A 15,120-nucleotide genomic window follows, 5' to 3' on the forward strand; every position below is an offset into this window, starting at 1 on the left:
CACAGCGGGTCCGGCATCACGGGGAATCTGGAAGACTACTCACGCTTTATTTTATTCAAATTCAAAGTAGCCGTGCCAGATTACGAATCTAGTGTGCGCGTACAGTTCGGTTCCTCCTGGTCTCCTCTACTAACTAGGCATTGTTTAATTCTAAAAAAATTATAAAAATGTATTTCTTTGACGGCTATGATTCATAACCATTTGTCTTATTTAAATTTTTTTATAAATAATAAAATAAATAAAATTATTATAAAAATATATATAACAATAAAATAAGTCATGAAAAAATAAATAATATTAATTAAACTTTTTTGAATAAGACGAACGGTCAAACATGAATCATAGAAAATCAAAGAAATATAATTATTTGTGGGATTGAGGGAGTACTCCTATTTTTTTTTTTGTCCAGATTTGTAAATTCACCGGGATCCAACGTCACTGGCCTGTCTCGTTCGGAAAAGGAACATTGGAGTGCATGTATGCAATCGTGCTGGTCCCGTGCTCCGTTCGTATTCGTGTGTGTTGGACGCGCCTTTTCTTCGTCGATCATGTAACATCATGCATCCCTCATCCGCCGGCCGGACCCGACCACCCCCGGCGAGCCGCCGTCTGTAAAGCGAAACAGCGCACGTCTGGCTTTTAATGGCGCCTATTATGCACTAATAATGCACGCCCTTTTTGGTCTCGCGAAAACGAGGAGTGTAAGAGGGTGTTTAGTTCTCTTTCTATTTAAAAAGATTTAGTCTTAGTTTATCATTTTACATAATAAAACTAAATAACATACAAATTTTTTGGTAAAAAATAATTATTTTTTTATTTTGGAATTTGATCTCTAGATGCCAAAAACAACTTCAAAAGAGCCTTAATAAATCCTCATGGTGACAATAAATTCCATATTTTAAAATCCTCATGGTGACATTTTATTATTTAAAATAAATATTATTTTGTATTTTATGGGGAACTAAACACTTTCCTGGATAGCTCAGCGCAAGTCGGACTCGGTGCTCTCCTTCGCTTTGACCCCGTGATTAGCTGTGACTGGCCGGTGACGCTGCTATTATTGGCACTTGGCAGCGACAGGGAATGCACGATTCACTAATCACTGCTCAACCGATCGGCGATCTTCACAGCTTACAAAGTCACACTCCTCCCGTGCATGACAGCAGTCAAGATCTAGGACGTTCTCGACCGGAACCGTCGACGACGCCGGCCGTGAGAGATGGATCCTCCCCACAGGGATCTCGCCTGCCAGTGCCAGCGCATTCACCAGCACGACCAGGTTCACCCAACACAGTTGCCAGCCCCACGCGGTGTACTGTACTCCTAGGACTTGTCGAAGCACTTGGTCCGCTGTCACGTGTGTTCCGCTAGGAGTACCCGTAACGTTCAGGTCTTGTTTAGTTCCTACAAAATTTTGTAAAATTTTTCACATTCTCCATCACATCGAATCTTTAGATGCATGCATGAAGTATTAAATATAGATGAAAATAAAAACTAATTATACAGTTTGGTCGGAATTAATGAGATAATTTTTTTGAAACTAATTAGTCTATAATTAAATAATACTAGCAAAACATGCCCGTGCGTTGCAACGGGAGAAAAAATATATCAAATTTTACATATAATATATACATATATGTCTATAGAATTCTATGAGCTTCTTTTAGTGGGTCTTAAACTTTTGTTTTATAACAGAAGAAAAAGACTATGAAAAAAATGATTTTTAATACGGTACGGACTTAATCTATATTATGAGTATCACATTCATCATAAAATGAAGAACAACATTTCACATCACATCGAATCCTGCAGCACATGCATAGAGCACTAAATATAGATAAAAGAAATAACTAATTACACAATTTATCTGTAATTTACGAGACAAATCTTTTGATCATAGTTAGACTACCAATGAAAGTGATAATTTTTCTATTTTACATAAATTTTTAGAAGTAAACGAGGCCTAAAAACCGGCATGAGCGAGCGCCCAGTGGGGGAAGTGGAACGCAGCTGCACTCGAGTGACAGCAGCTCCACGGAAAAGTAACTTCAGCAAGCAAGCACAAGCGGCACACCGCCCCGCCTCTACCCTTCCACATCTCTCTCTCATCGTGTGTTGTGTACAGTAGTGCTCTGCTGCTGCCGTCCTGCAGCCAGCCACAGGGAGCTCAAAGCTATTGTTGGAGCTCAAGCACCAAGGAGGAATTCGGCCAGCGCCCACAGGCCACAGGCTACACCTCATTCAAGAATCTTTCAGCTTTTTCCAAACAGAACCAACCTCGGGCCACGGCTTCTTCTTGATCTGCGGCGCCCGTTCTAGAGGTGTCGATGGGGTCGCGTGGGCGGGTGCGACCCGTTCACGACCGACCCGTTCCTAGGTCGTGATCTATTCGATTTCGGATCGAAGATGGACAGGTAGGAGCGGGCAGAAAAAAAAAAAGCCATCACTCATTCATCTGTTCCCCACCGCAAGCTCATCTGTTCCCACGCGAGCTCATCCGTTCCCCCACTGCGAGCCTCATCTGTGCGAGCGCCGAGCGGACGGCCCTCCGACCCCTTCGCACACCCCGCGCCAGCAGCAAGATCTGTCCCTGGAGACGATGGAGCTGCAGGAGGTGCGCGCTCGCAGCGGCGCCGACATGAAGCGCGACCTCACATGGTGGGACCTCGCATGGTTCGGCGTCGGCACCGTCATCGGTGTCGGGATCTTCGTGCTCACGGGTCGGGAGGCCAAGGAGGACGTCGGCCTCGCCATCGTCATCTCCTACGTCGTCTCCGGCGCCTCCAGCATGCTCTCCGTCTCGCGGTGTGTCCGAGTCGCTGGTGGCGCCCGGCGATGGGGTTAAGGACGGCGATAGGGCCTCCTCCGCCGCGCTCTCCTCCTCCAGCCATGAGGTATGTCCCTGCCCGCGCCTAACTTGAGAAAATCTTGAAGATCTGAGAAAACCTATTTGATGTTATATTGGGAGATCTGAGAAAACCTATTTGATTTTATATTGGGAGATCTGAGAAAAACTATTTGATTTCAGATTGGCTCTTCCACCGGTTCCGGACGGAGTTGGGCCGAGACAGACGGAGGCAGGCAGAAAACTTTTAGGCAGACTGAAATTTTCACAATTTAGTAGTAGGTATAGATTTGTCAAATACAAACGAAAGTGCTACGGTGTCGATTTCCTAAAACTTTTTCGTAACGAAACAAGTCCTGTGAAACTGCCGAGTCGCGCGGGAGTCGGAACGCGGGTCGGTTGGATGGAGCCCCACTGGCTGGCCGCCCGCCCGCCGTCACGTGGCAGCAACAGCAACACCCCCACGCGTCGCGTCAGCTTTGAGAGATCTTTCTGCTGCCGCTTTGCCTTTTTCTGGAAGCATCGGCGCGCATCTACTGTAGGAGTACAGCAAGTCGGCAACTGCCGGCCGGCCCTCCTCGGCGTCCGCACCTGGAACCCGGATACGGCTACTATCTGCCGCCGACCCACCAGCTATCAACGGGCGCGGCGCAACAAAGTCCGCTTATCACCGTCACAACTGACGATCACTCCACTCGCCAGTTTTTCTGGAAGACCAGCCGAGCCCGCCCGGGCGGTTTGTTTGTTTATTGCAGCCGTGCCAGGCTAGCAAAGCCGGCCGGCAGGTGCGGTACTGGTACACTACTCCTCTCGTGTGAATCGTGGTCTACTCCACCTGACATGCATCGTGTTAATTTGTGGCTGTGGCCGTGCTCGTACGTACGCAGAGAGCTGCCATGTATGCATCGCAAAGGAATCGCGCAAAAAAAAAAAATGCATCGCAAAGTCCTCCGGTTCCCGTGGAGCATGTGTCCACCGCTGCCACCACACAGCTTTTGCACACGGAGTATGGCTGTTCGTAACAGACTACAGTACGGCGGGTTAGAAATCATTCACCGTATTTTTTGTTCAACAACGTGGTACCGTCCGCCCGCCATTGTTGCCGTATCGCCTGATCGCCAGATCATTGTAGCACATATGCTAGCTACTATAATTTTCGCTTTTCAAACCATGTACGTTACAAAATCGTTTAATGCAAGTTTAGATCGTACGTATTAATTCAAAAAGAAAATTAACATTGAAAGAACAAATGCCGGCCATGCATTCATCAGGATGTGTCCTTGTGCTCCGAACAACCGAAGACATGAATTAGATACTCATTGTCAACGATTAGGTTAGTCTCAGTTAAGAATTCCATATTACAGTTATTAAGACTGTCACATCAGAATTTGTGTTGATAACCATGTCAACGGGTTTCATCTAGATGAAACTAGATCCATATATCTTTCTTCATAATTAACCTGTCAAGTTATCATTTTTGCTGACATGTCATAGGTACTAAATGCAAATGAAACTCACACTGAGATACATATTTGTAGAGCCCGTTTACATTAGTTGGAGTTTGGCCAAAAATAAAAAGTCTGTTGATTATGGATTGTAAATGCTGGCATGCACTATACTGTTATGATCCTTAATTAAATTGAACGAAGACTATATTTTCATATTAATAAAAAATTAGCATATGTACACTGTCAAAGTTGTTTCCACAGGTTGTCCATATAGAGGCCCATGCTAAAGTTCTTAATGATCGCAGACTTTGAATACATGAACCTCATGCTACACGGTTAAAGAAAAAGAACATGATCGACAAAGTATTGGATTTCCTCTCATTTCCAATTGACACACTTGGGTGCTAGCTACCAAAAGGCTCTTTCGTAGTCCATATCTCACGCAGTGTTACACATGTGCATGTGGTAACTAGTAAAGTATAGCAACTAGATGATTTTTATAAAGAAGAAGTACGAGTACTTATATACATGGTCGATGTGTCACGGAGTTTGACGTTTAGGATAGGGAAATGAAGCTACCGTGGTCTTGTTCTTGTACCGGATCAGTGTGCCTAGTCACGTACACGCAGTCACATAGAAAACTGCATGAAGTTACTCTTACAGCGATAGATGCAACAACCTATCACCAAACAAACGGTCTCCGGAACCTGTAAACCGGACACGGTTAAGGGAAAAAAAAACAAGAACGGCAAGTCAAATCAACCAATCCTATAAAGCGACACCTCACGGGATAACCACCGTAGACTCGGCGCCTATTCTCCCCCCACCCGTCACCACCCCACACGCGCTTTCGCCGCACCAAAGCGTCGTGAGCTGCTACTTAACCTAACCCCACCGCCAAACGATTCCCCATTCCTGATTCCAACCAGCCCATTCGAGTACACACGGGGAGCGGGGGAAGGGAAGCCAAGAACAAGCAGGCGATAGTCGTCTTCGTGCGCGCTGGTGGGTGTTGACAGAGAGAAAGAGAGAGGAAAGGTCGGATTTTGTTTTACGGCTGCGCTGAGGAGAGATGTTGAGGGCGGTGGCGAGGTGCTGCGGTCACTGGCCGCCGGGCGCCGCGGCGGCGGACGGGATGCTGTGGCAGACGGAACTGCGGCCGCACGCGGCGGGGGAGTTCTCGATGGCCGCGGCGCAGGCCAACGTGACCATGGAGGACCAGGCGCAGGTGCTGGCCTCCCCGGCCGCCACCCTCGTCGGCGTCTACGACGGACACGGCGGGGCGGACGCATCCCGGTTCCTCCGATCCCGACTCTTCCCCCATGTCCAACGTGCGTTTGATTGCTGTTTACTGGTATCCGCCTTCTCCTTTCTGGGCTTTTGATCGTTCCTCGCTGATTCTGAGAGTTTCATGTGGCAGGCTTCGCGAGGGAGCAAGGGGGCATGAGCGCGGAGGCGATTCGGAGCGCGTTCGGCGCGGCCGAGGAGGAGTTCCATAAGCAGGTGAGGCAGGAGTGGACGAAGCGGCCGCGGCTGGCTGCTGTGGGCTCATGCTGCCTGCTCGGGGCCATCTCCGGGGACACGCTGTACGTGGCCAACGCCGGGGACTCCCGCGCCGTGCTCGGCCGTCGAGTGGTCGGCGGTGGGGTGGCCGTCGCCGAACGGCTGTCCACCGAGCACAACGCGGCGTCCGAGGAGGTGCGGCGGGAGCTCACCGCGCTCAACCCCGACGACGCGCAGATCGTGGTGCACGCCAGAGGGGCGTGGAGGGTGAAGGGGATAATTCAGGTGAGAACGCGATCAGTTAGCCGTCTCATTTGATTGATTTGGTGCGCCTGTTGTGGAATTTGGGGGGAAATATCTTTCTTTGGTTGCTCCTTGGTGTGTCTGTGTTAGAATTTGGAGTAGTTTGTTTGCGAGTTACTAACATATTACATGGTGGCATTATAAGTCTGTAACAAAATTATATTATACTGTTAGTTCCCTGATTTGTGCTCCAGTGTCAATAAATTATGCCCTAGCGTGAGCCAGGGGACCAGAGATTTGGAATCAAGCTTCAAGTCATACAATTTTCTCCTTTTCTTATGCCTGTTCTGCTAACTTTGCGTAGATTGCTATGCTTTTGATGATCTATGCTATGATGGAACTAACACAATGGAAAAGTCTCCATCAAAGGTTTTACTAGTTAAATGCTGTTCGATCATACTGACGATTTTTTCTAACCACTCCAAGAAAGAACACTCCACCTTTTGACTTTTCATATCTTGATATCACTATTATGCTAAATATCTTTTCGGACTTTAGTTAGTGTACAACTTAGCATAGTATCCTGGTCCTGGGACAGTAACCTGCACGTGAACTACTTTATATATCTGACCTAGCTTATGAATTTCACACATTGTTTGATCAACTTATGTATCATATCTTCCAATCGATATTCTCCAAATATCTTTTCAGTTATTACAACTAGCTTAGCATCCTGATCTTGCAACTTCTGCACATGGTCCGCATCTGAGTTGCAAGCTGCTTATATTTCTTGGTGAACCATTGTCCTTGGCAAGTGGTCAACACTGGTGAATGTGAAAGTGACGTTTTAGAAGTAAGCTAACATGTGAATGTTGTAATGTCAGGTGTCAAGATCCATTGGCGATTTTTATCTGAAGAAACCAGAGTATAGCTTGGACCCCTTGTTTCGGCAAGTTGGCGCCCCTATTCCATTGAAGAGGCCAGCTCTTAGTGCTGAACCATCAGTTCAAGTACGCAAGCTGAAACCAAATGACCTATTTCTGATATTTGCTTCGGATGGTCTTTGGGAGCACCTCAGCGACGATGATGCGGTGCAAATTGTCTTCAAGAATCCAAGAACAGTAAGTGATCCTCACTGGTCATTTCATTATATGGTTTGTCTATGCTTAAATCGTTTGCAGTCTAACTAATTCCGTCTTCACAAACTTTTTCAGGGGATAGCCAACAGATTGGTGAAGGCTGCCTTGAAGGAAGCAACCAGGAAGAGAGAGGTCAGGTACCGTGACCTGAGGACGATCGACAGGGGAGTGAGGCGGCATTTCCACGATGACATCAGCGTCGTTGTGGTCTACCTTGATCGCCACCGCGAGCGCCGCCACACCAGGGTCATCGATTCGAGCAGCAACTGCACCAGTGCGCCCGTCGACATCTACTCCTCCAACACCCACCAGTCAGCAGAGCCCTTGCACGCTTATAAGTGCTGAACTCTGGGTAGAGGAATGTTGGGTTGTCTTGCAAGTTAGGCTCTCTCTTGCTGGTGAACGGTGGAGTCGCAGAGCAGGGGAACGACTCGCTGCAGTGTTATTGCCATCGGAAGAACTCGGAGATGTACATAGATAGCGTGGGGTGCGTAGCATTTTGGTGCCGGAGAATATCATTTGGTCCCGAACTACGTAGATAATTGGTTGATCACAGCATTTTCTTGTTTATTTTTGTCTGATTATGCTTAACCAGCAGACAGCAGTAAGCCCGTCCATTGGATCGGAATTAATTTAAGAGATCTGTAATACAGGGGTGTCTTGAAATAGTTGATGACGAACTGGAGGTTAGTGGAGACCAAAGAATATATGCTCTGCTTACGATCTGGAAGTTAGGTTGTGACCTGAGAATATATACTCTTTGCAACGGATGAGATGCTCCTTATTTCATTTAGCAATGCCTTTTGTCGGAAACTTCTTTACTTTATGTATAGTGACAAGATTACCTCTACCTGGAATCGTTGAAATTCTTCATTGTTCGTGATGTGGAACGGACTGTTCAAATATCTCTTCGTACTGTTTAGTGGAACGGACTGTTCAGGTCGTTCGCTGCGTAATTACGCCTTCTGTTTTGATAATGTACAGTGGTTTTAAACGCTCCTCATCGGAATACGTCTTCCAAACGGGAAGACGGACTCTAATACTGGGCATCTCTTCTTATTCCCTGAGCCAGTGAGCCTACAAGGCTACAGCCTAGAAGCTTCCACACACTATTTCACAGACCCATCTCCAAAAGGCCAAAACCCCAAAACCCTCGTTCTCGTTCCCCCATTGCCATTATCCGAACCCAAGCCGCCCCAGGGGTCCGACCACAGAACCGAGCCCAAAAATGGCGGCCGCCTCCTCCATGCTCACCGCCGCGTCGCTCTCCTTCTCCCCGCTCCCAGCTCCGCGCCTCCCGGCCGCCGCCTCCTTCGCTCCGCCGCGCCGCGCGGCAGCCGCACTCGTCGTGCGCGCGGCGGCCGCCTCGTCCAAGTCCCCGGCCGCGGCGGAGACGGCCCCGAAGAAGAAGAGGGCGACCGGCATCACCCAGCCGAAGCCCGTGTCGCCGGCGCTGCAGGCAATCGTGGGCGAACCGGTTATCCCCCGCACCGAGGCCCTCAAGCGCCTCTGGGCCTACATCAAGGAGCATAACCTCCAGGTCCCGAGCAAAAACCCTTGCTTACTTACGCTGTATCTGTACATTGTGGTTGGTATAGCTTGTTTGGATGCATGCTGAAGATGTTTAATAGCGCCAAGCAGGAATTGATGTGACCGTTTTACCCTGAAAGGCACCAAATTTTAGTTGATGTGGTGTATCATTCCACCAATAGTCATTGTAGGATTCTAACATTGGTCAATGGTGCATCAGTTAGGATTCTGCCAATAGTCACTGCATAAATTAGGGTTTGTTTTCTTTTAAAAAATAAATTAGGGTTTGTGCAATCAAACTAATTGCACTGTGACTGGTTTTCTCTCAATTGATCATGACTGGTTTTCTCTCAATGGATCATCGATGAAGTAAATGAGAAGCCTGTACATGTCATTTTTCATACAAACTCTGAAGACATTGTAATCAAGTCCACAGTACATGATATTTGAGTGTGTAGTCTTAGGGCTGTTTGGATACAAGGGCTAATAATCACTAGCTAGCTAAAAATTAGCTCTAGTGCATCCAAACAGGAGAGCTAATAGGTGGCTAATTTTTTAGCCAAGTGTTCAACTAGTAGTTAGCCAACTTGCTAGACAACCATAGCTAATCTGTGCTCATTTTTAGCCCAGCTAGTAATGAGCCATGTATATCCAAACATGCCCTTAGATGGAGCCTGTTCGGATGAGCTAGGGCTAGTTACTAGTTAGGCTAAAAACTAGCTGATATTTGCTAGCTAGTTGGCTAAGAGCATCTCCAAGAGCTTGGCTAAAATTAATAGCCAAATTCTAATGTTTAGCCATTTTATAAAATAGATAACTTCTTTAAAAAAGAAGAGGTTTACAACAGTCTTGCTATCAGATAGCTAGTGCCAGTGGTTGGCTATATATGGCCAACAAAAATCAAGGGATAACAAATTTTCTATTTTACAAAACCAAATAGCACATCTGTTGGAGCCTATTTTTCTACTATAAAAGTTCTAAAAAGCCTCCATAATAAGAATAGCAAAGCTGTTGGAGTTGCTCTAACAATTAGTTCAAGACTTGGCTAAAAAATTAGCCCACCTACTAGCCCTCCTGTTTGGATGCACTAGGACTAATTTTTAGCAAGCTAGCAATTAGCTCTTGTATCCAAACAGGCCCATAGTGTAGCATTTAATATGATGTGTTGTGGGTGATGTTATGATTTGCGGGTGTTGCTGGTTGTGACAGAGATAGGATTGTCTTATACTTTTCTTTGATATGTTTGTTCAACAGAATATGATTTCTAGTTTTTATGCTGTTAAAATTCAATTTGCCTGCATCATCTACTGTTTGAAAGATCTTCCCAATTCTATATCTTGAGTTTGATTGATACAGGTGTTTGTTGTTTTGGGTTGTCAATTGCGATGAGTTGGCACATGTAACACACTGCTTATAATCCAAGTCCTTGGAAGCATGCTTGGACTTTGGATTTAGTATTATGATAAAGTTGTTAACCTTGGTAATGTGCTAATTATGATGATTGAACGATCTGAGGTTCATCTCCTCATTAATCAAGGATTACCTGCTCCCCAAATATCCTAAAAAAAATTGGGATATGAACAAAGGATGTAGGGTGTATTAGAATTAGAAAAGGTCAAACATTGTGATCTTTTTTACTATCAATTAGTGAAAAATACAAGTATGTCTTTGTCTAGTGCACAAAAGGTGCATCAATAATTCAGTACATTCATTCATTTTCGCATGCATTTAGTAAGATGTTGGTTTAGAGTAACTGGTAATATATATACGATAAATTAATGATCAAAGCATACCAACGACTTTCTCAACTCCTATCCTAATACGCCTTATAAAAAGATGCATTGCTCATGATTCATGCTTTTATCAAAGTCCATTTTACCATCTGCATTCTATTTTTCACTGTACCTTATCTGCTGATCACGGTAAAGATGATATCTCTCTATTTAACTATACTTTGTGTGTTGCCTTGTCTAACACTTTTGCCCTTGCTTTCAGGATCCTTCTGACAAAAAGGTGGTCATCTGTGATGAGAAGTTGAAGGTCCTGTTTGCTGGGCGGGAGCGAGTTGGATTCCTTGAGATCGCCAAGCTTCTCAACCCTCACTTTGTGAAGTGAGAAGGCACTCCCAGGAGTTGAGTTGGCCTATGGATGGTCACTTGTGATCTTGACAGTGCGTGGGTTGGTTTTTGGTAGACTCAGACCCTGAGTTAGCTCGACTTAGTAGAATGCTGTAGCTCTTGCAGACGATGTTAGTGTGTGCGCCCTTCGTGGTGGTCTGGTGGTAGTTATATAATAAATGACTGGTTGTTCCTAGTAGCCTTCAGCTCGTATGCAGTTAGCCTGTGCTGTGGGAAGTAATGTGTTCTGCTGTTGTTTAAGCATTGCCCAGTCAACATTGGCAGATTAGTCCTTGTCCTTGCAATGGGTATATAAGGATATTGTCGTGCGATTTCTCATTCGACATGGATTGGTAATTGGTTGTTTCATTCTGATTTATCTGGTGAGCTATCAACTTATTAGTAGAGTGAATGAATTAAACAGCATTGTCGTTGCCTGAGCCTAAGCTGGTTACGTAGGCCTATTTTTACCTGGGCCAACACTGGGTCCAGCCCTGAAATACTATCGGGTCCAAAGTCTAAATGCTTATCCATTTCGGCCTACGCGACGCGAGGCAGCAGAGTGCAGAAACTAGGTAGCAGAGTGCAGAGTGTCAATGCACACAGCTACCAAGACTATAAAAATAGAAGTTTCATAGAGATGAAACTTCTCTCTCATCCGATGAAACTCCTTCATTTAACGACCCTACCAAGTCAGCAGTTTTGCTTATGTAACATCCTATTTAATGTGCATGACACTCTCATGAAACATGCATTGAGCGCAATAGTTGATCTTAGCGCAGACAAATTTCGTCGGTTCGAGGCAGGGACGTGTTGTGGCTTCGTTGTTCGTTCACGTTCCTCGTAGTCGTAGGCATGTAAGTCTTCGTGGAACTCGACCACGACCACACACACCACCTACGCCACGTCGCGAACTATGGTACACCAGCACCACAAATCCACAGTCGTGTCTGAAAATCTGCACCGCCGCCTTGTTACGTGTGGTTTTGAGGGCTTCACCTTCACGCACCCCGCGCCTGGTGCGCTCGCGTGCCCCAGCCGATGATAGGCTGCTTGGCGCTGCTGTGTACTACTAGCTCCCAGCAACAGCATCAGACACTGCCACAAGACATTTGGACGAACGAAACCGCGTGCTTCGCCGTCTGCCACCCGAGCGAACGCGGCTCCCACACTGAGGGAGTGAGGGGTCTCGGCAATCGTCAATCAGCAATCACCATGGCCCGTCGCGATCGCGTCCTCCATCATGCCCGGCCGCGCCGCGGGATCGCCAAACAAAGCCGACGCGCCTACCCCCCCGCGCCTGTGTTTCTTATCTGTGCTCGCGCCTATCCGTACGTGCTCTGGCTCTACCGCACGCCGCCGTGGCGAAGACGAGACGATTATTCGTTCGCGCGCATGTGCGGCCGCTGCCGTCCAAGCGGGCCGAACCGAACACGAGCAGCGGGAAACCAGAGCAGCACAACCGCAAAGTGCGTGCGTGCGGGCGGGTTGTGTTGTGTTGTGCGTTCCAGACGGATGGTGTCAAAAAGAGCGCCGTTACATGTGTGACAGACAAAAGGCGCTCTGACGCCGGGGCAGTTGAACCCCGCGGACGTATCGACCTCGAACGTATCCTGAGGCAAAGATGCTTCCGTTCTGTAGTAGTAAACCAGTGGTTTGAAGAGCAGCTGTAGTAGTAAATTAAACCAGTGGTTTACTTGCTTGCCTTGTAAGAATGGCGTGCTCTCCTTTCGCTTTTACACTTCCCTCGTGCTCTCTCATCGCGTGGTGTGTCTGCGGCTGCGACTCTCTTGCACGCCACATCTCTAGGAGGATGAGTGAGCACGCGTGCTGGTGACTAGCGAACGTTCCAGGCTGCTTCCCTTTAGTGTATGAAGAATTCAGACAACAGACGCCTATCAATTCCACTTGCCCGGCTAAAGGGAAGCAGCAGCGCGCTCAAGGAGCATGTTCAGATCGGACTGGACCGCGTTAACAACGAGCAAAGTGAGAGTGAGAGCCGGCAGTTCGCATGCATTTTGACACCCGGCGCGCCGCCGTAGCACAAGAAACAGTTGACGCGGTACACGCGATCGACTTTGAAACCCTGGCCTTGTTTAGTTCACCTCAAAAAGCAAAAAGTTTTTAAGATTCCCCGTCACATCGAATCTTGTGGCACATGTATGAAGCATTAAATATAGACGAAAGCAAAAACTAATTATACAGTTTAGCTGGAAATCGTGAGACGAATCTTTTGATCCTAATTAGTTCATAATTAAATAATATTTGTCACAAACAAACGGAAGTGCTACAGTACCGAAATTCAAAATCTTTTCGGAAGTAAACAAGGCCTTAGTTATCGCGACTGACTGCTATCTAGTCAAAGTGGTTTTCGTTCCTGCACGACAGTGCGGATCGTCTAGTCGGTGCCAGCAGACTGTGGTCAGGTCGGGTACGCCATCGACAACATTTGTACCCGTCTGCGACGAAGGGCGCGTCCAGGTGCATGAGAGGGACACGTACGTGGCACTGGCCGCCCGCGCCCACCTCCACATACATACATACTTGGCACTCATGATCCGTATCACCGGATGAGTGATGGCTCGCCCTTGTCCGGTCCCCCAGCTGATCTGACGAAAACGGCGATCGGAGAGGCATGCATGATATTGCTAACATGCTCATCCGATCCCCACACGCCACTCCAGGCAAGAGGGAAGCACGGTGATGGACCGTCTCGTACTTTTGATCGCTTCCTGGCCACTAGCTGGGGAGGCCCGCCTGAGCGAGAGGGCAAACAACAACTATTATGCTTTTGCAGTTGCTCAGTCGTCTTGTTAATTCAGGCTGAACAAGCATGCATACACAAAACGTTAATCCGGTGTCTTCTCCAGATAACCCCACCTACAATCTTCAGCTGCATCATTATTAGTCCACCATTTACTGCTGCCAAAGTTGTCTGATTACGTTTACTACGTATTACGTAGTCGAGACTAAGAACAGCTATACTCCATGTAGCGTTGGTATACCGTGTATACGTTGGTATGTATGTATGTGACCTAACCAGTGCAGTAGTATTCATGATGACCTCCGATCCCTTAAAGAAAGGTCAGCCTTTTGGATGCCAGCTCACATCTCATCAATCCAACACTAGCAGGACATGGGGTCCGTGTCCGTTCATGGCGTACGTACGCTCACCTCTGCAAGGCAGCAAGGCAACATACACAGAGGCAGAGGCCAGAGCGCCCCAACTACCCTCCCCTAGCTACAGCTACAGTCTACATCACCGCCGAGCAAAAGCCAAGGACGTCATATAAATCACCCCCAAAACCCCCAAGCCGCCACCACCCTCTCACTTTATCGCCACCGCCCCTGCTTTCCCAAACCTCACACCAAGCAGCGACCAGCAGCAGCAGTGGCAGTAGTAGTGTAGGTGGGCAGAATGAAGCTTGAGACGGCCGCCACCGTTGCTCTCCTCCTCGTCCTCCTCCTGGCGCCGCCTTCGCTCCGTGTCTCCATGGCTGGATCAGGTAACCCGCCAGCATCTCCATGATCTCTCTCACATGCCGTTTTCTGATGCTGCGCTTGGCTGGGCAGGCAGGCTATTCTATTCGCACGTACGACCGAGCTGACCGATTGAGCTTCTTCTTCTTCTTCTTCTTCTTCTTCTTCCTTTGGATTTGTTTGTGCAGCGTTCTGCGACGGCAAGTGCGGGGTGAGGTGCTCCAAGGCGAGCCGGCACGACGACTGCCTCAAGTACTGCGGGATCTGCTGCGCCAGCTGCAACTGCGTGCCGTCCGGCACCGCGGGCCACAAGGACGAGTGCCCCTGCTACCGCGACATGACCACCGGCCACGGCAACCGCACCAGGCCCAAGTGCCCTTAGATGCCTCCCTCCGGAGGCACGGACCCTCTCTGCCTGCCTCTCGCCGTCACCAGCTCCAGCTGGCTGCCATGCGTAGCATCCGTCCATAGACCATGCATGCCGCACCGTCCGTGACTCTGGATCGGATGGCTGTGCATGCGTCGATCATGTGTACGTCTGGAGAATGAGACACATCTGTGTGTCCTAGCTACCGGTACTCTGCATGCTTTCTCAAGCTTCTGCTTTCACTAGTTACTACTCTTACTACTGTGTTGCGCATGAGAGAGGACATGCATGCATGGAGATGATTTCGTGTTGTGTACACTGGCCGCTTGGCCAGGTGATAATATAATAATGGTGTGTATTATTTATTGTGATAGACCCTTGGCAGCTACTAGATGAGATGCTAGAGATCGTGCTTACTACAGAGTTTTCAGAGTCCATTGTGCTGAAA

General features: G+C 47.7%; 3 protein-coding genes across 3 annotated transcripts; all 3 read left to right on the forward strand.

The window, feature by feature from the left end:
• LOC8085908 (probable protein phosphatase 2C 34) lies at positions 5,098-8,028 on the forward strand. Its single transcript, XM_002463802.2, has 4 exons — positions 5,098-5,624; positions 5,714-6,081; positions 6,924-7,160; positions 7,254-8,028. Exons 1-4 carry the CDS (start codon positions 5,366-5,368, stop codon positions 7,521-7,523), a joined length of 1,134 nt encoding a protein of 377 aa, XP_002463847.2. The 5' UTR covers positions 5,098-5,365; the 3' UTR covers positions 7,524-8,028.
• LOC8085909 (upstream activation factor subunit UAF30) lies at positions 8,266-11,202 on the forward strand. The gene is made up of 2 exons (XM_002463803.2): positions 8,266-8,718; positions 10,704-11,202. The coding sequence occupies exons 1-2, from the start codon at positions 8,407-8,409 to the stop codon at positions 10,821-10,823; spliced, it is 432 nt and encodes a 143-aa protein (XP_002463848.1). The 5' UTR covers positions 8,266-8,406; the 3' UTR covers positions 10,824-11,202.
• LOC8085910 (peamaclein) lies at positions 14,120-15,088 on the forward strand. Its single transcript, XM_002463804.2, has 2 exons — positions 14,120-14,331; positions 14,494-15,088. Exons 1-2 carry the CDS (start codon positions 14,244-14,246, stop codon positions 14,685-14,687), a joined length of 282 nt encoding a protein of 93 aa, XP_002463849.1. The 5' UTR covers positions 14,120-14,243; the 3' UTR covers positions 14,688-15,088.

Source organism: Sorghum bicolor, chromosome 1, assembly GCF_000003195.3.
Source record: "Sorghum bicolor cultivar BTx623 chromosome 1, Sorghum_bicolor_NCBIv3, whole genome shotgun sequence".
Lineage (NCBI taxonomy): Eukaryota > Viridiplantae > Streptophyta > Magnoliopsida > Poales > Poaceae > Sorghum > Sorghum bicolor.

Coding starts and splice junctions, on each gene's coding strand:
- LOC8085908 (XM_002463802.2), top strand. CDS start 5,366: ATGTTGAGGGCGGTGGCGAGGTGCTGCGGTCACTGGCCGCCGGGCGCC. Junction 5,625..5,713: donor ACTCTTCCCCCATGTCCAAC/GTGCGTTTGATT, acceptor TTCATGTGGCAG/GCTTCGCGAGGGAGCAAGGG. Junction 6,082..6,923: donor GGGTGAAGGGGATAATTCAG/GTGAGAACGCGA, acceptor TTGTAATGTCAG/GTGTCAAGATCCATTGGCGA.
- LOC8085909 (XM_002463803.2), top strand. CDS start 8,407: ATGGCGGCCGCCTCCTCCATGCTCACCGCCGCGTCGCTCTCCTTCTCC. Junction 8,719..10,703: donor TCAAGGAGCATAACCTCCAG/GTCCCGAGCAAA, acceptor CCTTGCTTTCAG/GATCCTTCTGACAAAAAGGT.
- LOC8085910 (XM_002463804.2), top strand. CDS start 14,244: ATGAAGCTTGAGACGGCCGCCACCGTTGCTCTCCTCCTCGTCCTCCTC. Junction 14,332..14,493: donor TGTCTCCATGGCTGGATCAG/GTAACCCGCCAG, acceptor TTGTTTGTGCAG/CGTTCTGCGACGGCAAGTGC.